The sequence below is a fragment of the Silene latifolia genome, chromosome Y, assembly GCF_048544455.1.
Source record: "Silene latifolia isolate original U9 population chromosome Y, ASM4854445v1, whole genome shotgun sequence".
In the NCBI taxonomy this organism is placed as follows: domain Eukaryota; kingdom Viridiplantae; phylum Streptophyta; class Magnoliopsida; order Caryophyllales; family Caryophyllaceae; genus Silene; species Silene latifolia.
In genome coordinates, this window is record NC_133538.1 from 7480920 (window position 1) to 7508185 (window position 27266).

At 36.5% G+C, this 27266-nt stretch overlaps 1 protein-coding gene across 1 annotated transcript; it reads right to left on the minus strand.

Moving 5' to 3' along the window:
- Window positions 1-4577: 4577 nt before the first annotated feature.
- LOC141634205 (NADH-ubiquinone oxidoreductase 20.9 kDa subunit-like) lies at window positions 4578-5948 on the minus strand. The gene is made up of 2 exons (XM_074446457.1): window positions 5652-5948; window positions 4578-5021 (listed from the first exon to the last, which is right to left on the minus strand). The coding sequence occupies exons 1-2, from the start codon at window positions 5803-5805 to the stop codon at window positions 4861-4863; spliced, it is 315 nt and encodes a 104-aa protein (XP_074302558.1). The 5' UTR covers window positions 5806-5948; the 3' UTR covers window positions 4578-4860.
- Between the last annotated feature and the right edge of the window lie 21318 nt (window positions 5949-27266).

The following is a 27266-nucleotide window of genomic DNA, read 5'->3' on the forward strand; positions in this document are numbered from 1 at the left end:
CGGTTTTGAAAATATTTATCAAAATGGTGTCCACGTAGGCTCGGGATTTCTAGACCTGAAACACGCCACTACTAATGGCGTGTTTTGTGAAGGAAACACGCCATTAGTAGTGGCGTGTCTTTACAATAATTTTTTTCCTCAACTGACTGAACTTCAAAAAAAAAAAAAAAAAAAAAAAAAAAAAAAAAAATTTAAAGAAGACACGCCATTAGGGGTGGCGTGTTTCCCCTCCGAAACCCGCCATTTCCAATGGCGTGTTTGTTTTAGTTCATTTTTTAATGAAGTTTCTTTCCGCACTCATTATAAACACGCCATTGGTAGTGGCGTGTTTTAGGTCTAGAAATCCCGAGCCTACGTGGACACCATTTTGACAAATATTTTCAAAACCGACCCAAAACGACAAATATTTTATTTTTGACCATTATTTCAAAAATGGATTCAAGAGAATTGAGTAAAGTTACTAATTGTGTATTTTAATGAAAATATTTTTTTTTTTCACTATAAAACTAAGGATTTCAGCTTCTCCAATTATTTTAATGAACTTTTTTTGTCACGAACCTACTAGTATTCCAAATCATTCTCGTTACTATAAAATTTAGCAATTTATAGTTTATAATTTTATACCAATTTTATATATATATATATATATATATATATATATATATATATATATATATATAGAGGCAAGTTCTAATGAGTCCATCTAAAATGGTGAGTCCACTAAGTCCTAATCCTAGCCATTGATCTCTAAAATTGATGGTTGAGATTTTATAATTTTAAGATGAAAACTTTAATGTTTTATAACTGAAACTTTAATTTATTAGTTTAACTTTAATTCTTTACAATTATAAGTTTAACTTTTATGAATGAAATTTTAATGCTAAAAATTAAAACTTTAATTTTTTTGCCAATTTCTAATATTAAAATTTGAATTTATTTAATTTTACAGATTTATAAATAAAACTTTAATGTTTTACGAATGAAACTTTAATACTAAAAATTGAAACTTTAATTTTTTTAGCTAATTTTTATTAAACTTTGAATTTATTTATTTTTACAGATTTATAAATATAACTTTAATGTTTTACGAATGAAACTTTAATACTAAAAATTGAAACTTTAATTTTTTTAGCTAATTTTTAATATTCAACTTTGAATTTATTTATTTTTACAGATTTTTAAATATAACTTTAATATTTTACGAATGAAACTTTAATGCCAAAAATTGAAACTTTAATTTTTTTAGCTAATTTTTAATATTCAACTTTGAATTTATTTATTTTTACAGATTTTTAAATATAACTTTAATATTTTACGAATGAAACTTTAATGCCAAAAATTGAAACTTTAATTTTTTTAGCTAATTTTTAATATTCAACTTTGAATTTATTTATTTTTACAGATTTTTAAATATAACTTTAATATTTTACGAATAAAACTTTAATGCCAAAAATTGAAACATTATTTTTTTTAGCTAATTTTTAATATTAAACTTTGAATTTATTTATTTTTACTGATTTATTGTAATTTTATAAATGTAACTTTAATGTTTTACGATGATAACTTTAGTCATTATTTCTGAAACTTTATTTTTTTGTATAATTAGTCCATATTAGGGCGTAACTTTAGTCCACATAGCTGTAACTTTAGTCCATATGCATTGTAACTTTAACTCATGCCACTGAAATTTTATATTAATAACCACCCACAACCACCACTACCTTCACCAACCACCATGACGTCCCCATACAACCGCCGCCGCCACCACGCACCACCTATTTGAAAAAAAAAAAAAACAATCTGAAAAAAACACGACATCATCACCATCCCACAAAAGACCCACAACCAACAACTATAACCATCATAGATTTGAAAAAAAAAAAAAAAAAAAAAAAAAAAAAACGGACAGGGAAGGTAGAGAGGCGTTAGCCAAAAACGCAACCAACACATACACCAACCGTAAATCTGAAAAAAAAAAAAAAAAAAAAAAAAAAAAAAAAAAAGGAGAAAGAAGAGTGGCGGCAGCCACAACCGCCACCAACACCACCACATGACCTACAATCTAACCACCAATCAAATCTGAAAAAAAAAAGGGAAGGGAGAGAGGCGGCGTGGCAGAGAACACCATTAACCATCCATCTCCAACCACCAACAACAATGTTTTCAGATCTGAAAACCCAAAAAAAAAAAAAAAAAAAAAAACACAGAGGCGCGTGGCAGCGGCGGCCAGTGCCGAGGGAGGCAGAAGATGGGAGGTGGAAGGCGACCTCGGGTTGTGGACGAGGGAGGCAGAACACACGCGGGAGAAGAGGGGCGGTGGCGGTGGCGGCGTTGGGAAGAGGGTTGGAGGTGGCGGCGGGATGGGAGGTGGAGGAAGAAGATGAGAGATTTAGAGGTTTAGAGAGAGAAGTGTGAGTGAAGGAGAAGTGAGGGAATGAATGAAATTAAGGTTTGTTGGGGTTTTATATGGACTTTTATTTTCAGAATTAATCTTAGCCATTGATTTGGTTATAATCTAAAGGCTAAGATTAGGACTCATGGACTCACCTAAGGAAGGTGGACTCATTTGAACCTAATTCTATATATATATATATATATATATATATATATAGAAATGGGATCCTATAAGTCCACCTTATTTAGGTGAGTCCTTGAGTCCTCATCTTAACCTTTGGATCTAAATAATGAATGGCTGAGATTAGAGCAAAAAAAAAGATCTGAGATATAAATACAAAACCCTAATCTCACATTCATTCCACTGCCTCATTTCTCACTTCTCACTTCTCTCTCTTCCTCTCATATTCACACTTCATCTCATCTCTCTACAACTCCAACACCCACCACACAACACCTCCCTCTCACCTCGCCGCCGCCACACCCGACGTCCCCTCCACTGCTGCCCGCTCGCCACCGTCCCCTCCATTGCTGCCCACTCGCCGCCCTTGCGCCACACGCCCAAATCTGCGTTTTTTTTTTTTTTTTTCTTTATACGGTTGTTGTTGGTTTATGGTCTGCGTTTTTTTTTTTTTTTTTTTCTCTTTATACGGTTGTTGTTGGTTTATGGTGGTTTCTTCCCCTTCTTTCTTTCTCCTCTCATCCTCTTTTGCACATCTATTTTTTTTTCTTTTTTGGCGGTTGTTGTTGGTGTTCTTGTGGTGATGCCGCTAGATCTACTCCCTCCAATCGTTTTTTTTTTTTTCAATTCTCATTTTTTTTTTTGGTTGTCTAATGGTGGTGGTCATGGTTTTTTTTTTTTTTTTTTTTTCGTGTCGTTTTTTATTTTTTTTGGCGGCGGCGAGGGTGGTGGACTGGTGGTGACGGTTGTTTTTTTCAATCTATAATAAAAAGGTGGTGAGGTGCGTGTTGTGGTGGTGTTGATGGTTCGTAAGAACTGAAGTTACACCCTTATCGAACTGAAGTTACGCTCTCGTCGGCTAAAGTTACACTCTCATCGGACGGACTAAAGTTACACTATCGTCAGACTAAAGTTACACTATCGTCAGACTAAAGTTACACTATCGCTGGACTAAAGTTACAACCGTATCAGACTAAAGTTACACTCGTAAATGACTACAGTTACATAAACTAGTGTTAAAATTATCTTAATTCAACCTATAAAAAAATTTGCATGATATAAATTCAACCTATAAAAAAATTACATAAATCTAAATTTTTACATAAAAAATGACTCTTAAAAGACTTAATTACACTCTTAAAATACTAAAGTTACACTTGTAAGGCAGTAGAGTTACACTTGTAAGGCAGTAGAGTTACACTCGTAAAGTGCTGAAATTAAATAAATCGTTAAAATTTCATAAAAATAATATCGTATAACATAAATTCAAATTTTTATATAAAAAATAGTTAAATTCATTTTTTTATATAAAAAATAGCTTTAAATGATTAAAGTTACACTCGTAAATCATTAAAGTTACATTATTAGACTAAAGTTACACTCATAAAGTACTGAAGTTACATCTAAAAAATGAGTGGCTAAGATGAGGACTCAAGGACTCAACCAAATTTGTGGACTTATAAGAACTCATCTCTATATATATATATATATATATATATATATATATTTTGAAACGGGGAAATGGCTTTCCGTTCGCTCAAAATTTCAACGCTTTGAGGCACTCCCGCGCACCACTACACCCAAGCCACTTCGGTATACCAATTTTATATTATTTTAACTAAAGATCATAATTTTGAGTTTAAAGAAAAAAATTACGAGTAATTATAAAATTATATTTTAGTGAAAGGATTGTTGTTTAATGAAAGAAAGCTTCACTTGTCTCCTTATTTAGGTCGATGCATTTTGGAGAGAAAATAATTGAGAATCCTTATTCTCTTGGTACATAAAGGATTATACGTTGAGACCCAGAGAGCACCAAGAATCAAATAGTTTAAGAAATAAGAGTAGCACATACCAAGTGTAGACCACATTTTCACAGTGAACATAAACAAAAGCAAACATGTGCTCTCAAAGCATGCAGATAAAGTCTTATTTCGTTACATACATCTGTCAAAAAAAAATGAGTGCTGAAAAGAAAAGTGCCGATTTGTCACCCAGATATGCCACACACTAAGAAACGACAAATATTTTATTTCATCATCATAAGCACGCATTGCGATAAAAACACCATATCACATGGAATTCATAGAGATATCCAACCAGAAAAAATGATTCAGCGAACAAGGGTTTTGACATTCACACCTTATTTCATTGAAGGTTGATACACCTAAACCCGAAATGGTTCATGGGAATACTTGCCATGCAAAGCAAAACAAAAAGAAATCAGAAAAACTCCCTCAAAGCTCCTTGATTGATGACCAGCATTCTTGTTGTTCATCACTCATTCAAAGATTAAGACGCTTCTTGTAACGAGCTACCTCATCCTCATTAGGAAAGAATCCCATAAGTCTTCCGGCAGAATTCTGGTAAGCATACATGAAGCCACCCATCAATCCAATCAATCCTCCTGTAACCATTGATGGTCCCTTAATACCTGGCTTAATTCCTATCATCACAAACAGCATAACAAAACCCCCATAAGAAGATTCAAGAAACACCAAATTAGTCTGCGATTGAACCTTCACTGCTGGTGTATCATAAATAAATGAAAAAAATCAACACACATTGTACAAATGGGTAGCTATGATTTATGCGGCCGTGTTTTAGACCACTCCCCATCTCACTTTTAATCGAAAAGCTTAACAGTACCATCTCATTGTAAGACAAACCCCGTACAAACATTAGAGCTAACATTTTGTATCTCTAATTAACCCAAATGGGTAACTGATGCAGTCTCGTACAAGCTTTTCCGAAAGCTCAGAAACATCCCCAAAACCTTCATCGTAAATCCCATCTCATCATCGAACCGCCCCGTAGGAAAACTCACAGCTCTTCCCTACCGTCAATCTAGGTTTTATCAGACTGCCATTTCAGAATTATATAACCAATCGAATTTCAAAACCCCATTTTCCCCAGCCAATCATCTCAGAATCAATTCACGTTCCACCGTAAATCAACCTAGAATCCCAGACTAATACAATCGACCTAGGGTTTGAAAACTAATCCCCAAATCAAATCAAAACTAGAATAAAATCTGCATTTACTAAAACTCATTACAAGAGAAAAGGGAAATTACCGGATAAGTAACCGACTGTAACGGAAACGCCGGTAATGGTGGCGAAACGGAGGTAATCGAGAGTACTGAAGTTACCGACGACTTTAGTGAAAGGAGGGTTGCGATCTACAACTGGGTACTCTGGTTTTACCGATGCAGTAATGTCGGTGTTCATCTTATCGCCGGAAATGAGTGTCGCAGCGGTGGTTGATGCGGTGGAGTTGTTCACTTGTCGGCTTTGTTTTAGGGGGTGGTGGTTTGTGTTACACTGATTTTGTTGTAGGTGACTTGCCCTTTTGTGTTGAATGGTTGATAAAACGGGGCGTTTTGTTAATTAGTTTCTCGCAAAATGGTTAGTACTAGTGTACTACGCCTCGTATCTATTATTTTCCGCATTTTCTAAAACGACGAATTAACTAAAATGTTCTATTTTCATTCTTTGTCTATCCTGTTTGGCAATTCATAGACCATACATCTGAGGTAGTACCTCGTATTGTTTATTTTCTGAGTTTTATTTTAAAGTTTTTGAGTTCTGATTTAGTATAAAGTTTTTGAGCACATTTACTAAAACATTACACTAAAAAAATATAATATTGCTCAAAAACTATATTTATAAATGGTAATATGCTCAAAAAAAATGTGTATATGCTCAAAAACTACATGGTGAGGTATTACCTCAGATGCGTAATCCTTTTTCTCATCCTGTTTGGTTATCAAGAGGTGAAATAAGCTTTCGTTCGTAGTCTCGATACAAATGAAGCTCGAAAATTATTCATTTGGAGTTTATAGCAAAAGTAGGAAAGTTTCCTCGGGAGCTTAATTGATTGATTCGATCGACCAAGAATTTAAGTCGATCGATCACTTTGTTATTCAATCGACAAAGCCATCGGCATAGGTGGTTTGACATTGGAAGTATCAAAATTCCGTCGATTGAACATTCAAATCAGTCGATCGAACAGTGACTTCGACACGGGAGGTATGGGTAAATTTGGGTTTGTTATTAGTTAGTCGATCGACGGGTTTTCTACGTCGATCGACCATAATGCCTTTTCAGACGGACTTGTTTAAGCAATTAAGCTCATCTTAGTTATCAATAGTTTTGAGCTAGGTATTTAAGCAACTTTGTGAAAAATATTTAGGTTATCATATTTTCAGTGCTAAATTGGAGTACTATGTATAAACTTTTTCATCTCAAGTTTGTAATCATCTCTTTGCATTCTCTTTAATTCAAAAGAATTTAATCTATTTAATTTTGCTCTTCATCTTTTTACTATTGCTTTCATTCCTTCTTCCTTTCTTGATTATTGATTTCATGCTTAATTATATATACTACTTTTCAATCATGAGTTCATACATCGTTATTATTGTTATATATTGTCATTAATCAAATTATGAGTAGGTAATTTCTTTGCTAGGATTTAAGGAATCCATGGACTAATCAAGGGTCACTAATTAGGTGATTAGATCGGTTTATATTATTTGTCATTATTGTTAATTGCAATATTTAATTTACGATTAATTAATTAAAGGCCACGATTGATTATTTGAATTGGTAAATCCCGACCTAAGATTGAAGCCTGGTGGATTAAACTTGTTGTTAACATTAAAGCACCCTAATAAGTAGCAACTGCTCGTTAGAAGTATTTTAGGGCGATTAACGATCCGAGAGCGGACTTTATCGCTGCCCTTTAGACCGGTAATTGAGACTAATCTATGACCTTACGTTTGACTGTAGTAATCTATGGTGAACCGGCAATCCTAGTCCATTCTTCTTTACATTCTTGTTTATATCTTTACATTCTTGTTTATTTATTTTAATTGTATTAGTTTAAAAATCAAGTCAACTAACCCCACTAGACAAACTTATTATTAGCAACTAGTTTTGTTGTCCGTGATATTCACGAGATCGTTAATAGTGAGCGGCTTAGGTTTTCGTTTAAATATCGTTGTCCACAAATGGAATTTCACTAAAATCAAATTCAATTACGAACAACTAACACATCGAAGTTCACTAAAATCAAATTCAATCATGAACAACATAATCATAACATCAATTTTAACAGCATTCAAAACCGAATTAAATAAATTTGATCAAACATACCTTAATATTGAGTAAAACGTTGATATTCGAAGAGCACAATTGCATATTTAATGAAGACTATATAATAACATAAAAAGGCTTCTTGAACCTCTTTTGAAACGCCACGTGTCATATCCTAAATTCATGCCACCTGTTATATTATATTTAATCTATATAATAACATAAAAAGCCTAGTTTGAGCATCATATTGTGACACGTGGCGCTCTTAGAATATCCATGAAGTTGTTTTTAGCACTTTGTTTAATCCTACAATTAATAACTAGTGTAGATCTCGTGCAATGTATGTACGGTATATATATAGAGAGTTTTACTTTTTAGTGTATTATTTATGAATTTCAAATTAGCAAAAAAAATTTCTTTATCATCGTTATATTTTGATTTGAAAAATCAAAATCAAAATCGTATTAATCATGAAATGAGTATTTCAATGAAAGTTTTTCTTTTACCGAGAGATTAATAGTGTTATTTTATAAAATTTATTGATAATATATTTTTAGACGAACTAATTATCATAAAAAAATCAATGAATTTTTATCGTATGATTCTTTAGTAAAAAAATTTCTTTTTATATCATAAAAATATTGGAGATAAATTTGTGTAGAATGTGAAATGTGAAATGCTAAATGACATAAGATTATGTGTATTATAGCCCACCATACTTATAGAATATGCTAAAAAAAATATAAACCTTATTTTAGGAAATATATTAGGCGGGAAAATTTAGAGTTTCACATATTCTTTTAGTAAATAAGGGATTAATTAAGACGTCATAATCAATTTTACTATTTATGTCTCAAGCCCCTAACTCTCCAACTGTCTAACTATTTACCAATAATTATTTCATTTTCCAAACATTAAACGTATTGTCGAAGTATAATAATAATAGGTGGAGTTAAAGTTTTGGTCAAACGAAGAGTCATCTATACAATAACATAAAAGGCTAGATAAACGACACGCGGCGGAATATAATTACATGGTAGGTTAAAAATTTTCTAAAAAAATATTAAAATAGAACATGAAAAGGTAAAGTAGTGATCATCAATCTTACATAAACATTCATCTTCATATTGTTACTCCACTCCATAATCACATTATTTATCCCTTTTTAGTGCAAATTTTTTCATATTCTATAATTATGAAAATTCAACAAATTTTTCATCCTCCACTCCATAATAATAATATTTATCCCTCTTTAATGCAAAACTTTTCATATTTTATAATTATGAAAATTTAACAAATTCTATGTAGAAAAGGAGACCAGTTAATAAGAACTCTAACATACTCATAGCAAAAAAAAAAAAAAAATCGAGAAGTTTTTTCCTTTTTATTCTTTACTCCATTTTCATTTGTTTGTTTTTTCAAAGCTTTATGTTGAAGAGATTAGAGGAAGAATAGAAGAATATAACAAGCATTGTAATGTATCGGTCCGTTCTTAGCATTGTCGAATGTTGATGATGACATTTGAGACCGTCGATTATCAAATACAACTATTTCAAATTATAATCTTAGTTTTGTAGTTTCTATTGATAGAATCATGTTTTCGTGAAAATTTTAATGTATTCAAAATTGATAATGCGTAGTCAATTTGTTGGGATTGTATTATGTACAATAATAAATTATAGATGTATCAACTAAGCAAGGCAAGTTTAGTGTAAGTATAGTACTCAGTATTCTCTTATATTTTTAACGGCGTCGGTTAAAAAGATAGCATGTTTTTTATTTAATCATTTAAAGTGAGAATGTTTCATGAATATCTATGTGATTTTATCTATCATAGTTATCTCATTTTATTTTATTTTCATTTGATTAAACGGTTAAAAGAACATGAGTGAAAAATATTTTAATTATTAAATATAATTAATTATCTCTAAACTTACAACAATGGTTAATACTACCTATTATTTCTATAATAATCATTAGTTTAATAAAATTGTAAATTAAGAAAGTATCATATTTAGTGTCGAGCAAAAACGATATCACTTGGAATAATAAATAAATGATTCAACAGAGAAAAAAATTAAATAACCAACGTAACATGGTAAATCCGTACAATATTATAAAAAAGATAAAACTAAGCATTTCACTAAGCCATGTCTTCTATCAAAAGTCAACTTGAATTTTCATGTGTCATATGCATGTAATTAAAGAAAATAAAATAAAATTTAAGTTGTACAATAGAATGTAAATATTAATAAACTTTTTAGATTTCTCTCATATTAATAGATATATTATAATTAATAAAAAATGATTAATAATAAATTCACTCTACGATGCAAATCTAAAGCAAATCAAACATGAAGAACTACATCATAATTAATCAAACAAACATGCCATAAACATATTATGCAGAATTGAGGACCAATTCTAGAATCTAATCTAGCCTAGAAAACCGCGACATGTGAAGCAAACATCAAAAGTTGATTAATCAAGTGATTTAAACAAACTATGTCATAAATGATTTAAACATGCTAATCAACATAATTTCCCATCAAAACTCATATCTATTAATAAAAAAAAAAAAAAAAAAAAAAAAAAGCAAAGACAACAACAACAATAATAACAATAATCGTGACAAAATATTAATAAACGTAGCAATACTCGTGGCAAATACTAATAATCTTTGGAAAAAGTTTAGTTAATTGTGTCCATATAGATTACAAAAATATATACTTTGACAATATATTATCATAATATACGTATTGATTAATAAAAATATTTTTTTTACGAGACTTTTCTGTCTTTAGGACCCATGCGATTACAAATCTGGACTTATATAACACCAACAAAGTGAGAATAAAATAGCTAATCCCGTGAATTTCACGGGTAATAGAACTAGTTTAATTTAATGATGATAAAACCTCCCTCATAATCTCACATCATCATTTGAGTTGACTGTCAATCTCCCTTCATCTCACCTCTTCACCAATTACCATATCTCAAATAACCGATGATGACATTGATAACTATGGAGTTTCAAAGGCAAAGTAACTGAAACGTCAAAAATCACTACTCGGTAATTAATTTTCATAATACTCCGTATTAAAAATATAATACATACATAAATCATTACATAAACAACTGTTAATGTAAGTATTCATTTCCTCTTTCACATCTTCATAACATCCACCACAAACTAATGTTTCTATCGATTGCTTGTGATATCAGTATTTGGTTTTCTCAATTTTGAGCAATATTCTATTCATTTATTTGTTTTCAATCAAAGTTACTGATACGGTCGTTTTGTACCAAAAATAAATACCTAAGTTACTACTAACAGAAGTCAGCGGTAAGTAGGGTCGATCTCCACAGGGAGGCTAAGTTGCTATCTATCTGTTTAATTCGGTGCATTAGGGTGTCACGAAAATGGGGTTTTGATTGTATTGGCTAGAACTATTAAGAGATTGAGGAAAAAGAGGTAAAAATAGAGGAAATTAACAATAGAGAGAGGGATATGCTAGGAGTCGGTCTCACCCGTGGCAGCTGCACTATCGGGTCTGCGAGGCGATTAGACTATTGATAAGAAGAGCTATGGTCGTCACCTTTCAGTCCTTAAACCGCCCTAGGGTCTCCTAACTTAGCTTTCGCCCTAATTAGGTATTACCTATTGTAATTAAGCAAGCCTTCCCTTCCAATCTTTCGATCCAGGTCGGGGTTAACTAGATAAATTGGTCTCCTGCATGCATACATTCAACCTGATAACAATTAAATTGCCTAATACAATTCTTATCGCCAGACTAGTCTATTCAAGTCAATTATAACATGTTGCTACCACGGCTTCCCTAATCCTAACATACTAAGGGGATTTAGCTAGACATGGAAATAAGGAAAACTAGAATAAAAGAAATAAGAACAATAAACATTAAATTAAAGAGAGAAGGGAAGAAAGAATTACTAAATTAAAAGATCCGGAAATGAAGAACAAAAGTAACAGTAGCCAAAGTAACGTAATAAAAGTGTCAAGGGGAGAAAAAGAGAGAGTTTAAATGTCGTCCTAATCTTCCTATTTATAAGAAAATAGGATTTGCTAAACTTAATTAATGGAATTAAAGCTAAAAAGCCCAGCCCATAGCGAATCCACTCGATTGAGTGGAATAAAACCACTCGATCGAGTAAACTCACCTAAAACCTGCTCGATCGACTGAATTAGTTACTCGATCGACTAAAGGCTATTATTGAACTGGTCGATCGACCAGAAAAACTACTCGATCGACTATTTATTCATCCTAAAACCACTCGATCGACTAGAAAAGCACTCGATCGAGTGGATCTTGACTTCAAATTCATAATTCACGTTAGCTTGACTTTGACTTGTCCTTTTAGCTCCCGAAATAGCTTCACGCATCCCAAGACAGCTATAATTCCCGCTCCAAATCCACTCTTCCTCCAAATGCATGCAAAACGGACGGTAAAAGGCTTGATTTCACTACTTTATGGTCCATTTCTGCAATTAAGACAAAATACACCAAAGTAGCATATTCGGGGCATTTCGTAGCATAAAACCACGATAAAAGCATAGAAATACGTGCATAAATAGCCTAAAAAGACTATATAAAATGCACGTATCAAATCTCCCCAAACCAAACCTTTACTCGTTCTCGAGTAAACTAAAATGCAACTAAAGGAACGGGAAAGATAACTCAGAGCTAGCCACAAATGCCCACTTAGGCCAGTTTAATGCAGGCAAACTAACACTTATAGCTAAACAGTCAAATGCAAACGAGTTATAGGATGTTTATAATAAAGCTGAACCGTCGACCTTACAAGACCTTTAATAATGGACTCTCACGGGTCACTCTTCTCTCATGAAGCAAAGGGTAAGCATATATATGTAAGAGAGAGGAAGAAAAATAGTCGCTCACCTAGACTACGACCCACATAAACATGCATGCAACTAATATGATAGACAATTCTAGCTACCGTACATACATTCCAACCAAACAAGGTCCTGTCACAGCCGAGGGCTTACAAAAATATGGTAAAGTGAGGCAATGGGTAAGAAAAGGGCAAAACATGTTATGGGAATGTGGAGGTATAGGTGATCAAGCTAGTACCTAAACAAAACCATATGAGACATATCCATTTCCAACTCAATTATGAATTAAATACAATGCCCTTCATTTGGCATAAAATCTCACCAAACCAAACTGAACTAACTCCTCAAAAGGGTATAGATAAAGCATAGGAGTGAAACCGACTAACAAACAACATCTTTTTTTTCTTTTTCTATTTCTTTTTCTATTTTTTCGGTTTCTTCTTTTCTTCTTTTTCGAATTCCTTTTTTTTTCAACATTTTTTTTCTTTTTCACGTCTTTTTCATCATCCTCCTTTTCTTCATAAGTTACCAACTCCGAATCAATAGATTCAAGCCAAACTTGATACAATAGACAATATACCGCAGAACAATCTAAACTAGCTTGACAAGGCAGGCTGAATTTGGAATGTAGCTAAGGGTCAACAGGCAAATTTGGCTAATGTGGAGTTAAATGGGTAAAAATGAAAGAAAGGGCAATTCTAAGCACCTCCCTGCATGTGACACCAACCACTAACCCGAATGTATGACGGCAAAAAACAATTGAATTTCATATATGTGCAAATTGATGATACATGATATGCAAGGAGTAACTACTCACCATCCTACATGAAACTGGTCATAAATGACACCAGTTTATACGGCTCTAAATCTTAGAAATTATAAGTAGGTTGCCAAAATTTCAGGTCAAGTCTATTCGTTCAGCTGAATTAAACGTTAACTCGTAGATATGCAATAAGACAAAGCTAAAAAGATAAAAGTTTAATGCAAGGCTTAAGCAAAAAGACAAATGCAGTGCAATTTCATCATTGAAATCTACCGTTCCGACTCAACCTATATGCAAAAATAAACGTGAGTATTTTTTGAATTTTAACAAATTTTCAATTTTTTTGGGATTTTATAATTTTTTTAAAAATAAAAGACAATGCATACATAAATTAGACGTGATAACAGAAATGCAATAAAAAACAATATGCAGACACAGATATGGATGCATAACCTCCCCAAACCAAACCGTACAATGCCCTCATTGTACCAAAACATGGAAAGGAAACGCAAACTAAAAGAGAAAGAGAGTGAATACGGAAAAACTCACAAAATGCGCGAATAAAGGGACCTCCCCAAACCGACCATGAATATGGGAGGTTGCTAAAAGGCCCTGCGGAAACCGTCTCGGAAGCTAATCCAAGTCAAAAACACTCGATAGCGGATGAACAGAGAGTCGATCGAGTGAAAAGGGCATTCACAACTGCTCGATCGAGAGGAAAAACAGTCGATCAAGTAGTTCTCTTTTTGCAGTTGCTCGATCGAGTAGAAAGACTACTCGATCGAGTGGATTTATCAGCAACAGTGCTCGATCGAGTAGAAAAACTACTCGATCGAGTGGTTCTCAGCGTGTACCTGCAAAACGCAATGAAAAACAGCCCGCAAACTAACTAAACAAGCATACTGAGAAAGTCTATGGTATAAAAACCATTTATTACAACTGAAATTAAATAAAATGCAAAATAAAATTCTCCGGTTGCCTCCCGGTAGCGCTAGCTTCATCGGAGTCCTACTCGACCTTATTTTTCTCATCCAACACCACAAATCATTGGCCCACTACTAGGCCTCGACCGACGCTTTTAGCTTCAAAGAATCGTCAAGCGGACATCCGGCCTCCACAGCTTGGCAATGTAAGAACAACAGCTTCTCATGGCGTCCGGGTCCCAAACTATTGTCTCATCACGCGGCTTCTTCCTAGACGGTGTAGCCTTATCAACACCTCCTCCTGGGTCGTCTATCCGGCGCCCGGATTCCGGACTCGGAGCACCCATCTCACCTCCCTGGTCTTTGAACTTGTCGCGACGACTGTAGAAAGAGAAACAAACAAATGTTCCTCCAATTTGCTCCCGGAAGGGGCGAGGTGTCATAACAAAGAAAGAATAAGTGACACACTAGGAATATCAGACGGAATATCAATGGAGTCTACAAGGGGAATATCAATGCAAGGTATGATAGGTATGGATTCCCTAGGGTCATCGGACTTAGTAAAAACCAAGTCCTCTCCTCCGACCTGAAAGGTAAGTGTCCCAACCCCGACATCAACAATTGCGCCAGCAGTGCACAAAAATGGTCGTCCCAAAATAATGGGAACATTGCGGTCTTCGGGTATGTTTAAGACAATGAAATCTGCGGGAATATAGAAATTCCCGATCCTAACAGGTACGTCATGTAAAGCTCCTTTGACCCGTACATAAGAATGGTCAGCTAGCTGAACAGTTGTTCTAGCGCGCGTAAACTTAGTCAATTTCAATTTCAACGCCAGCGATAAAGATAAAATGTTGACACTAGAATCGAGGTCACATAAAGCATTATCAAACGAATGGGTCCCTATAGAACACGGAGTAGGAAAACGACTTGGGTCGGACATATTAGGGGGGGTCCCATTCCGAAGAAGTGTGCTACACTCTTCAGTCATAGCTACATTCATTATCGTCTCACTAGCATCCCTCTCAGACCAATCAATTTGAGAAATAAAATTAGCATAAGTAGGTACCTGAGTGATCATCTCATCGTAATGAGCAAATGATATTGAAAGCTCGTATGCGGTCCAAAATCTACGGTGTGGCGGCAATCGTTGTGGATAAGGAACTTGAACAGAATAGGAGTTGACCGTATGTTCCTTTGTATCATCACTTGGAATAGGCGTTGGTGACGATTTAACAGTTTCCGCAGCTTCTGGGATTGATCGAGCATGCCTATTAGTCGATCGAACTGTTTCCCCTTCGTCTTCAGTCGATCGAGCGGAATTGTTGCTCGATCGAACTGTTTCCCCCTCGTCTCCAGTCGATCGAGCAGAATTGTTGCTCGATCGACCACTTTCCTCCTGAATTCCACTCGATCGAGCAGATTTACTAATCGAACGAGCACTTTCTCATGGAAAATCACTCGATCGACCAATGTTAGTCACTCGATCGAGTGATTCCTCCTATACAGGGCTGAAATCTTCGCATAAACTCTTGAAGTACGATAGGAATTCGTCATCCGAGTCATAGGAATCATTCTCAACATTGGGTGACAGGAGTTCTTCATGAGACGGAATGGTGTCGGTGTTGATAGCATACACCGTCTCACATTGCTCTTGCTCGGTAATTAATTGATCACACCGAGCCTCTAGCTTCTTCATACGGCTATCAATTTCCGCACTGAATTATGACACCGTAGTGCAAGTGCCAATATCGTGACTTAACTTCTTGACCTCATCATTCCTAGCAAGTGGGGGAATTGGTTGCGGTGAGAAAGAATAACAAGGTGGTGGGTAGCCTTGTTGCAGCAACGGTTGTGGTCTAGGCCTCGGTGGAGGAGCAGCGTCGTAATGATTACCACAACCCCAAGATTCTTTCCTCTCCCAATTAGTAGATCTTTCAGTTTGAAGCTCAAACTGGGCAATAAGTCGAGAGACGGACGTCATCTTGGCAAAAGAGTCGAAGGTACTCAAGCCTTCCCTTCGATAATCTCTTTCTAAAATCTGTCAAATAGACCTGTAGGACCTATCAAAACAGCACTAAAGAAAAAGATAAGGACGGCCTCAAGGTACTTAGTCTTCCCTTGAGGTGAAAAACAAACAAAATAAAATAGATAAAAAGCGTCGCCTCCCCGGCAACGGCGCCAAAATTTGATACGATCGTTTTGTACCAAAAATAAATACCTAAGTTACTACTAACGTGTCGGTAAGTAGGGTCGATCTCCACAGGAGGCTAAGTTGCTATCTATCTGTTTAATTCGGTCATTAGGGTGTCACGAAATGGGGTTTTGATTGTATTGGCTAGAACTATTAAGAGATTGAGGAAAAAGAGGTAAAAATAGAGGAAATTAACAATAGAGAGAGGGATATGCTAGGAGTCGGTCTACCGTGGCAGATGCACTATCGGGTCTACTGAGGCGATTAGACTATTGATAAGAAGAGCTATGGTCGTCACCTTTCGGTCCTTAAACCGCCATAGGGTCTCCTAACTTAGCTTTCGCCCTAATTAGGTATTACCTATTGTAATTAAGCAAACCTTCCCTTCCAATCTTTCGATCCAGGTCGGGGTTAACTAGATAAATTGGTCTCCTGCATGCATATATTCAACCTGATAACAATTAAATTGCCTAATACAATTCTTATCGCCAGACTAGTCTATTTAAGTCAATTATAACATGTTGCTACCACGGCTTCCCTAATCCTAACATACTAAGGGGATTTAGCTAGACATGGAAATAAGGAAAACTAGAATAAAAGAAATAAGAACAATAAACATTAAATTAAAGAGAGAAGGGAAGAAAGAATTACTAAATTAAAAGATCCTAAATGAAGAACAAAAGTAACAAAGAGCTGGCAAAGTAACGTAATAAAAGTGTCAAGGGGAGAAAAAGAGAGAGTTTAAATGTCGTCCTAATCTTCCTATTTATAAGAAAATAGGATTTGCTAAACCTAATTAACGGAATTAAAGCTAAAAAGCCCAGCCCATAGCGAATCCACTCGATCGAGTGGAATAAAACCACTCGATCGAATAAACTCACCTAAAACCTGCTCGATCGACTGAATTAGTTACTCGATCGACTAAAGGCTATTATTGAACTGGTCGATCGATCAGAAAAACTACTCGATCGACCAGAAAAACTACTCGATCGACTATTTATTCATCCTAAAACCACTCGATCGACTAGAAAAGCACTCGATCGAGTGGATCTTGACTTCTTCAATTTCATAATTCACGTTAGCTTGACTTTGACTTGTCCTTTTAGCTCCCGAAATAGCTTCACGCATCCCAAGACAGCTATAATTCCCGCTCCAAATCCACTCTTCCTCCAAATGCATGCAAAACGGACGGTAAAAGGCTTGATTTCACTACTTTATGGTCCATTCCTGCAATTAAGACAAAATACACCAAAGTAGCATATTCGGGGCATTTCGTAGCATAAAACCACGATAAAAGCATAGAAATACGTGCATAAATAGGCTAAAAAGACTATATAAAATGCACGTATCAGTTACAATAATCGTTGATATTGTGAAATTGATAAGGTATTCCATATATACTATTCTACTCATTTTTTCATGTAGTTCATTTTTGAGTTTTGGTTTTATTGCAGTTGTAATTGATTTTTGGGTTTCAATATTCAAGTTTGCAACATCACTTTCCTGGGACAAAAGAAATTAACCGGAATTTTCAGTATAACTAATAGAGTAATATCCTTTTTCGTAAATGTTATAGATGTATTCAAGTCCATCGGAACTTTAATTAACGAATCTCTCTATTGGCTGTGAACAGAAAAGGCTTTTATTGGCAGCGAAGAACAAATTAAGGTCAAGTTGTCGTTCATGATTTTCATGCTTAGTTATTACATTATTCTATAACTAATTTTCATGTATTCCTTAGATCAATTACCTGCTTCGTCTCATTCATTTATTTACCTTTTATATTGTTAAATGATTGAGACGCAGGGAGTATTAATTGTGTACAAAGTACTTCTTATAGTATTTTGAACTGTTCAGTGTCTTGATTTTTGGGAGTTTTTCTAATTGATGTGGCTAAAGTCGTATCACCAAACCAAAGTAAATCTATCTCAGAACTAACAAGAATAGCTAGCAGTAAGACAGGTATCGAATCCACAGGGAGGCGGTAAAAGCTAAGTCTGTAATTATTTAAGTTGTCTAAAGGTAACCAATTTCTGGGGGGTTTGTTTTGTTTTGATCTAATCAACTAATTGCAAGTAATTAAAAAGAGGTTTAAACAATAATATTAAAGGTCTAGGATTTCCGGTTCACTAGGTCAATTATTTGGGGATTATTAATCAACTGCTAAATGTATCAAGCTGTTTAAGGTCATAAGATCGGTCGACTCAATTATGCCCTTTAGATCGATTCTAACATGCGGTCGCTATAATTAGATACAATCGATTTGATTCTCGCAGCCTATATTAATTCTAACCCGGTCGGCGATAGGATCAATTCGCTACACTAATTAATAACTCAGGCCTTAAGTTAATTAACTAGAAGAAGAACAATAATCAAACAACAACTTATGCGATATCAATAGCAATTAATCAATTTTCCCTTTTTAATTAACCTAGACCCCTTCATCCTAGATGAGGAGATTAGCTACTCATAATGATAACAACAACAACAATGATTAAGAATGAAAACATAATTAAAAGCATGAGATAACAATTAATTAACATAAAATGATGAACGATTAATTAACGAGGAAAGATTAGTACCGTTACAAGGAAAAATTAGGGTTCTAAGAAAATATCCAGCAGTATCAAGGTAAAATAAAACGTAGTCTAACATAAAAGTACGAGTTTCTATTTTATAACCAAAGATAATCGTTTTAGGAAAGTCCGGAAATAAGTCTGCCAGAGAGGTTCCTCGATCGAGCCAGAGAGGTTCCTCGATCGAGCCAGAGGTGACTCGATCGAGGACAGTTGCTCGATCGAGCCAGAGGTGACTCGATCGAGGATCTTGCTTCACATACTATTTCTCCTCATCTTTCACTTCTAGCCTTCGTGCTTCCTCGTTTCTCGTGCCATGCTTCGTGTATTCTACTATGCCGTCTCCGCCATGCTAATCTTAGCTTGATTATACTCATAACGAGTCATTTCTGCATCAAAATACAAAATAGCGGCAGTATCGACAATTCATTAAAATAAGGCATATAAATGATATAATAGGCACGAAACGGTATATAAAATGGTATAAAGGGAGCTATAAAAGTATATATAAAAGTGATACATCAAACTCCCCCAAACCAAACCTTTGCTTGTCCTCAAGCAAAGCAGTCAGGCCAAACAAAGAACAACAAACAAATGGTGAATGAATAACTCAGAGCAAATGTCTAGGCACATACAAATCCCAGCCGTCCATATCTATAACAAAGTAATGACCAAAGTTGTGCCAATAAAACAAATTTAAAGACACGGGTAATAGACTAACGCAGCTCTTACTCAAGATGTGACATGATACCGAGACTCAGCCAAATGCTTTTCAACCTTGCAAGACAATTTTGTTGGATTCTCGCGGTTTCACTCATGCACTCATAATGGGTGAGATATATGTAAGATAGAAAGAAATAAGACTCTCACTCAACTTATGAAATATGCATGCAATCTAATGTGATAAGAGATTCTCCAACTAGTACGCATTCAGAAAACAGACCAAGTACATGTATCAAGGACAGTATGGTGGTAAAGTGGCATGGGTATAGAAGTGGCTTGTGCAAAAGCACGTATGGGTATGTGAGGCTCAGACGGTAGTCGCAGCGCTAGACCAATAGCCAAATCTAATAAGAAATAAAACAATCATCCAACTGGAGAAATTATCTAAACTTTGATAACATATGAGAGAAAGAAAATGCTCTCCAAAAGTGCATTAGACCTCAGTAAATACCATACACGACCTCCTAACAAAACTCAATGAAGCAAGCATTTTTCCTTCTTTTCTTTTCCTTTCTTTTCTTTTTTTTTTCTTTTTTTTTTTCTTTTTCTAAACTCTTTTTCTTTTTTTTCGAGACTTTTTTTTTTCTTTTTTTTCTTTGCTTCATAATACTTCTCTTTTTCAACATAAGAGGTCACACAATTGCTACAAAAAGATAGCTACTACCCACATGACAATAAAAGTCCCAACCCAACCAAAGTAGCTATAACAATAAGGACTCAAGCAACTGCGACTGTCCCGAAAAAGGTAGGAAAATTCTGGAATGTAGCTAAGAAATAGGATATAAAATGGCTACATGGTTCAAACGGGCTAACAAAAACTGGGTAATGTATGACATATTTGAACAAAAAGAACCGCCTTTCCTCATGTACTTAATCATATGAACGCGCAAAAGCTAAGAAACTAATGTCACACTTATGCAGTTTAATATTACATATTCCACAAGGAGACCACACTCATCAGCCTAAATTACAATGAGACCGGTTTATTAATGTTTCCGGCCTAGGAATCTCTAAAGACCTCAGAAATTTAAGTGGTTTACCAACAAAATAAAGTCAAGTCTACTCGGCATAAGGCATATTGTGACGGACAAGACTTGAGTAAAGAGCTTTGTTCATCATAGCTAACAGGTCAAAACAATGTACATGGACAACTAAATGGGACTCAAATGCAAAGACAAAGCAAATTATCATCATCGCTACACAATTCACCAAGACTCGACTCAAAATAAATAAAAACATGTTTTTGTATTTTATAATTTTTCAATTTTTTTTGAATTTTTTATATTTTTTCACACAACAATAAATAAAAGCACACAACAGAAATAAACACACTGCCCCAAACCTAAATGTCACAGTGTCCTCATTGTGACGCCTACAGCATAGCATTCGCACAGAAATCCAGCAACCTATGGGACACTACTAACAAAGGGAAGAGGGAAAAAAATAAGAAATGCAATAAGACAAAAACAAGAAAGATAATACCAGCTGTAATGCAGTAGCCTCCCCCAAACCAGTTGGAAAGAGAGGGATGTAGTGACCAGCTGTCACTACTGGGCTCCATCATCATCAAAATCATCAATCTCGGCATACAGGGACATCAGCTCAGGATCAGGAACTGAACTACGGCCTCGACCACGGGTGGCTCTCCTAACACGACCTCTACCACGGCCGCCTCCTGGAACAGCAGCAGCGGAAGTAGAAGCACTAAACTGACCAAACGGTCCTCTCTAGGAGCAAGGAACACCGGCGTCCTCAGGAAAAACAGAAGTAGGCTGAGTGGGGTGGACTGGAGTGTAAAAGGGACGGCCCAAGGCACCATAGGCAGTACTAAACTGTCCGAACTATGTAGGAGTCACTCCATAGAGGTGGAACACACGGCTGTCGTCACCAGGAGTGGTGTAATAGCAAGGTGACACCTCGATACTGTCCCCCCGAAGAAAGAGACATGGCCTCCATCTGTTCCCACATCCGTCTCTCTGTCAAAGCAGTGTTGATGCCCTCATGCATCCTCACCTCTCGTGCAACCGGATCAAAATGGTAGCCCATAGTAGGATAGGCTGTAGGAGGTGGAGGAGGAGCAGGCTGGAATGAGCCAGGCAGAAGGGTGGTGGGCCGAAGAAGTCTCCGGCGCCCACCGGTAGTGGTAGTAGTACTAGACCCAGGAGAAGTGACCAGAAGGTCCTGAGGAATCAGATAAGTAACGGGCGGGGGTCTCTCCACAGCCGTACTCTCCTCAAGGGGGTCTACAGCAGGTAAACGGGCACAAGGTAGAAGCATGTAAGACTTGCCCTGGACCTTCCAGTAATGGTCCTTCCCATTCTTGATATCAATATAAGAAATGTCATAACGGAGATGGTCATCATCAACAAGTGGCTCATGGTCATCCATGGGCTCGTAGGGGTCATCACCCTCAAAATCACAAACAGCCCTAGCGATCTTGGTGACAAGAGCACCACAATCAAGGTTCCCATATCTCCCAATCATCCTATCAAAAGCCGAGCACACAAGAGCAGGGGGAGAGAACTGGAATGTCTCCTCCCTATAAGGATTCAGATAACTAGCAAGGATCAAGACCTCAATAGTGGAGGCCTTGCTCTTGTCGTGCCGACCATACAACAAATAGCTCAAATACCTCAAGAATAAACGAAGACAAACATGTTGGACGTCCAACAAAGACATAGCACTGACATCCGCATCCGCATAACCGGTAAACAATGGAAAATATCGAATAGCGGACAACCCACTAACACTGTATAAATCTCCGTCTGTAGGCTTATCTATTCCCAGAATTTCTGACAGACGGTCAAAGGTTAAGGACCGTTCAATGTTAAGCAATCGAAACTTGATAAGGTGGTCACTGGGAAAATAAGTAAATGAGCTTAGAAACTCGAGGGTTAAAGCAGGGTAAGATAGTTCATGGAGTGTGAAAAGACCCTGTAACCCTATCTCATTGAACATGCCAAACATAATCTCATCAATCTTTAAAGTTCGTAGAATTTTCCTATCAACGCATCGAGTAGCACTCATGGATTTAGTTAACAAATACTCGAACCTGTCCTTTTGTGCCTTGTCACGGAATTCAATGAACGGGTAATCATCCAAGGGAGACAAGTCGTCCTCAGAAGACACCACTTCTTCGGGAATCACCTTGGGTTGCTGGACCGGGGCTCTCCTTTCTCGAGTCCTCTTATTTCCTTGCCTAGAAGTTGACATTGTCTGCAAGATAGACAATTAGACAATCATGTTTACCCCATAGCATAAACAATCCCGGTTTTTGGCATAAATGGGTCAAAAAAATCAATTTTTAAGACTCAAAATCACAATTAAAGCATCCAAAAAGTTAGGAGAACATGAGTATGTATCAAATAATGAAGATTCCAAGTATAAGAACACAATTTCTAACCAATTTAATGCATAATTTCGACCCGGATTTTGAAGAACCCTAATTCCCAAATTAGCAAATTAGGCATGAATTTCAACAAACAAGGGGCTAGAAAGCAAGGAAATAGCAATTGTATACTAGCAATAGAAGATTTAATACAATAAACTCAAGTTTTAAGCAAGAAATTTCAGATTTTTCCGAGACAAAATAAGACAATTCGGGACTTACCTTGGCAAATATGGCAATGAAATTGCGAAATTAAGCACAAGAGATTGATGCAAACACGTAATAAGAAATTAAACACAAGTTTTAAGAGAGATTTGATGATGAATGATGATGAATGAAGAGAGAAAGAGCAATAGAAGAGTAATAATGCAGTAAAGTGTCGAAAATAGAAGAAGAGATTTGAAAGAAGTAAGAGCAATTGAAGCATAAAACCGGTGTAAAGAAAACGCGGAACCGGGTTTATTTTGGATCCTCGATCGAGTCGCGCCTGGCTCGATCGAGGAACCAAAATCCTGACTAGCCAACTTTCGTTTTAAACTTTTTTAAAATCTGCACTGGTGCCTCGATCGAGTCGCGCCTGGCTCGATCGAGCTGATAAGTTCCTCGATCGAGTCGCATCTGGCTCGATCGAGGAAGTTGATGTTGGCGTATTCTTTCGTCATTTGTCACTCATAACTTCAAATTCCGTCAAATTCCTGCAAATAATACTTAAAAGCATATCAAGTACCCTCTCCTCATCTCTCAAAGTTCAAGGAAAAACATAAAAGTAAAAGCAAAAACTTAAATTGAAATCCTAATTACAAACTAATAAGTTACAAAATCCGAGCTGCCTCTCGGTAGCGCTGGTTTTTGCGGTCCCGCACGACCGTAATTCTTCATCAGTGAGAAGAATCAATGGCAAAGAGGTCCGAAGCCTCTATTACCCCGACATACGCTCCTTCATGGTAGATCTTCAGTCGTTGCCCATTCACTTTGAAGATTTCCCCTTTGTCAGTTTGCAGTGTAACTGACCCAAACTTGTTCACATCAGCTATAGTGAACGGTCCAGACCATCTACTCTTCAGCTTACCTGAAAACAAATGCAAACGAGAGTTAAATAAGAGAACTTTCTCACCAACATGAAATTCCCTTGGCAAAATATGCTTGTCATGCCACTTCTTCGTTCGCTCCTTATACACTCGAGCACTATCATAGGCATGCAGTCGAAACTCATCAAGCTCATTCAACCGCATCGCCGCTTCTCACCCGCCAAAGAGGGATCCATATTCAGCTCCTTTATGACCCACATAGCCTTGTACTCGAGCTCCACAGGTAAATGGCAAGACTTGCCATAGACTAGACGGTACGGTGATGCTCCAATCGGGGTCTTGAATGCAGTGCGGTAAGCCCACAAAGTGTCATCGAGCTTCCGACTCCAATCCTTTCTGTTCTTGCTCACTACCTTTTCCAAGATTTGTTTCAGCTCTCTGTTGGAAATCTCTACTTGTCCACTTGTTTGAGGATGATATGCCAATCCTCTGCGATGTGTAACGCCATATTTCTTCATAAGAGAATTAAGATGACGCTCATTGAAATGATTGCCTCCATCACTGATCACTGCGCGAGGCACTCCAAACCGTGGAAAGATAATCTTCTGAAACAGCTTAACAACAGATTTAGCATCACAAGTGGGGGTGGCAATTGCCTCCACCTATTTAGAAACATAATCTAATGCTACTAAAATATACTGATTCCCATGAGAAGTAGGGAATGGCCCTTGATAATTAATGCCCCAAACATAAAAAATCTCCACTTCGAAGATTCCAGTTTGAGGCATCTCATGCCTTTGCAAGATATTGCCCGTCCTTTGACATGCATCACAAGAACGGACAACAGTAGTAGCATCCTTCAAGATAGTAGGCCAATAAAAACCTGATTGCATTACCTTAGCAAATGTCCTAGAAGGACCATGATGACCTCCATAAGAAGAAGAGTGACAATGAGAAAGGATGGCACGTACCTCCCCCTCTGGAATACATCGTCTGTAGATACCGTCTGCGCACTCCCGGAACAGATATGGGTCGTCCCAGAAATATCGCTTCACGTAATGCAAAAACCTCTTCTTCTGCTGATAGGATAGATCAGGAGGAAGCATACCTCCCACCAAATAATTGGCATAATCTGCAAACCATGGAGTATTTGCAGCTACACAAATAACATTGGTCATTTGGAAAAGAGTCATCAATGGGCAAGATCTCTCTTCCTGCAAATCTCAGCCTAGATAAATGATCTGCAACAATATTTTCAGCACCAGACTTATCACGGATTTCTAAATCAAATTCCTGTAACAATAAAATCCATCTAATAAGTCTAGGTTTAGCCTCTTGTTTGGTTAAAAGATATTTCAAAGCTACATTGTCAGTATGAACAATAACTTTAGAACCAACAAGATAAGCTCTAAATTTGTCTAAAGAATAGACAACTGCAAGAAGCTCCTTCTCCGTAGTAGCATAGTTGATTTGTGCATCATCAAGAGTCTTGCTTGCATAGTAGATGGCATATAACACCTTGTCCTTTTGCTGCCTCAAAACAGCTCCAACTGCATAGTCACTAGCATCGCACATAATCTCAAAAGGAAGGCTCCAATCCGGAGATCGGATAATGGGAGCTGAGATAAGAGCTTGTTTAATCCTGTCAAAGGACTTAACACATTCGTCAGTAAACACAAAAGGTGTATCTTTATGGAGTAGCCGGGTTAGAGGTTGAGCAATTTTAGAAAAATCCTTAATAAAGCGGCGATAAAACCCTGCATGACCAAGGAAACTATGCACACTTTTAACATTAACCGGGTACGGGAGTTGCTTAATTACCTCAACCTTAGCTTTGTCCACGTGAATACCCTTACCTGACACCAAGTGACCGAGTACCATCCCTTCAGTAACCATGAAGTGGCACTTCTCCCAGTTGAGAACAAGGTTGCTCTCCTCACAGCGCTGCAAAACTTTAGTCAAGTTTCTCAAGCAAATATCAAAATCAGTACCATATACACTGAAATCATCCATAAAGACCTCCATGATAGACTCTATGTAATCAGAAAATATGGCCATCATACAATGCTGAAAGGTAGCAGGAGCGTTACATAAACCAAAGGGCATCCTCCTATATGCAAATACACCATATGGACATGTGAAAGTGGTCTTTTCCTGATCGTCAGGATGTATGGGTATCTGAAAGAAACCGGAGTAGCCATCTAGATAATAGAAATAACTATGACACGCTAATCTCTCTAACATTTGGTCAATGTAAGGAAGTGGGAAATGGTCTTTCTTAGTGGCCGTGTTCAACTTCCTATAGTCAATGCACATCCTCCACCCTGTAACAAGTCTAGTAGCAATCAATTCATTCTTATCATTTTTTACTATTGTAGTACCTCCTTTCTTAGGTACAACTTGGACAGGACTGGCCCATTTAGAATCAGATATAGAGAAAATTATACCGGCACCAAGTAATTTATGTACCTCTTTTCTTACCACCTCCTGCATCGAAGGGTTTAGTTGTCTCTGACCCTGTGCACTAGGCTTGTGGCCTTCTTCCAAATGAATTCGGTGCATGCAAAAATTAGGACTAATACCTTTCAAGTCATCAATGCTATACCCAATTGCCTTTTTATGAGTTCTCAAAACAGTCAATAAAGGAGATAGTTGACCTTCAGTTAGGCTAGCATTGACGATCACTGGGTTCATTTCACAGTCATCAAGAAACTCATACTTAAGATGAGAGGGAAGAGGTTTTAATTCAGGTTTCTTTACCTCAGTTACCTTAGGTGTAGTACCCAAACTATATACCCTTTGATGTGGGCATTCCTCTCCAGTTAGAAGCCTCTCAATCCGATGAACTGGACTCCATGAACCCGTCGATCGGGGGATCGAAACCAGGGCAATCTCCAGAGGATCCCTGTCCAAGCACATAGGAAGACACTCATCAATAGTAAAATCAACAACATCTATACTATGACAAGTCTCTTCTATCATGGGATGTTTTAATGCTTTTTCCAAGTTAAATATAATCGTGTCATCCCCCACAGCTAAGGTCAATCTCCCTTGCCTAACATCTATAACCGCCCCCGCAGTATGTAAGAACGGTCTGCCCAAGATGATAGGGATTTGGTTGTCTTCA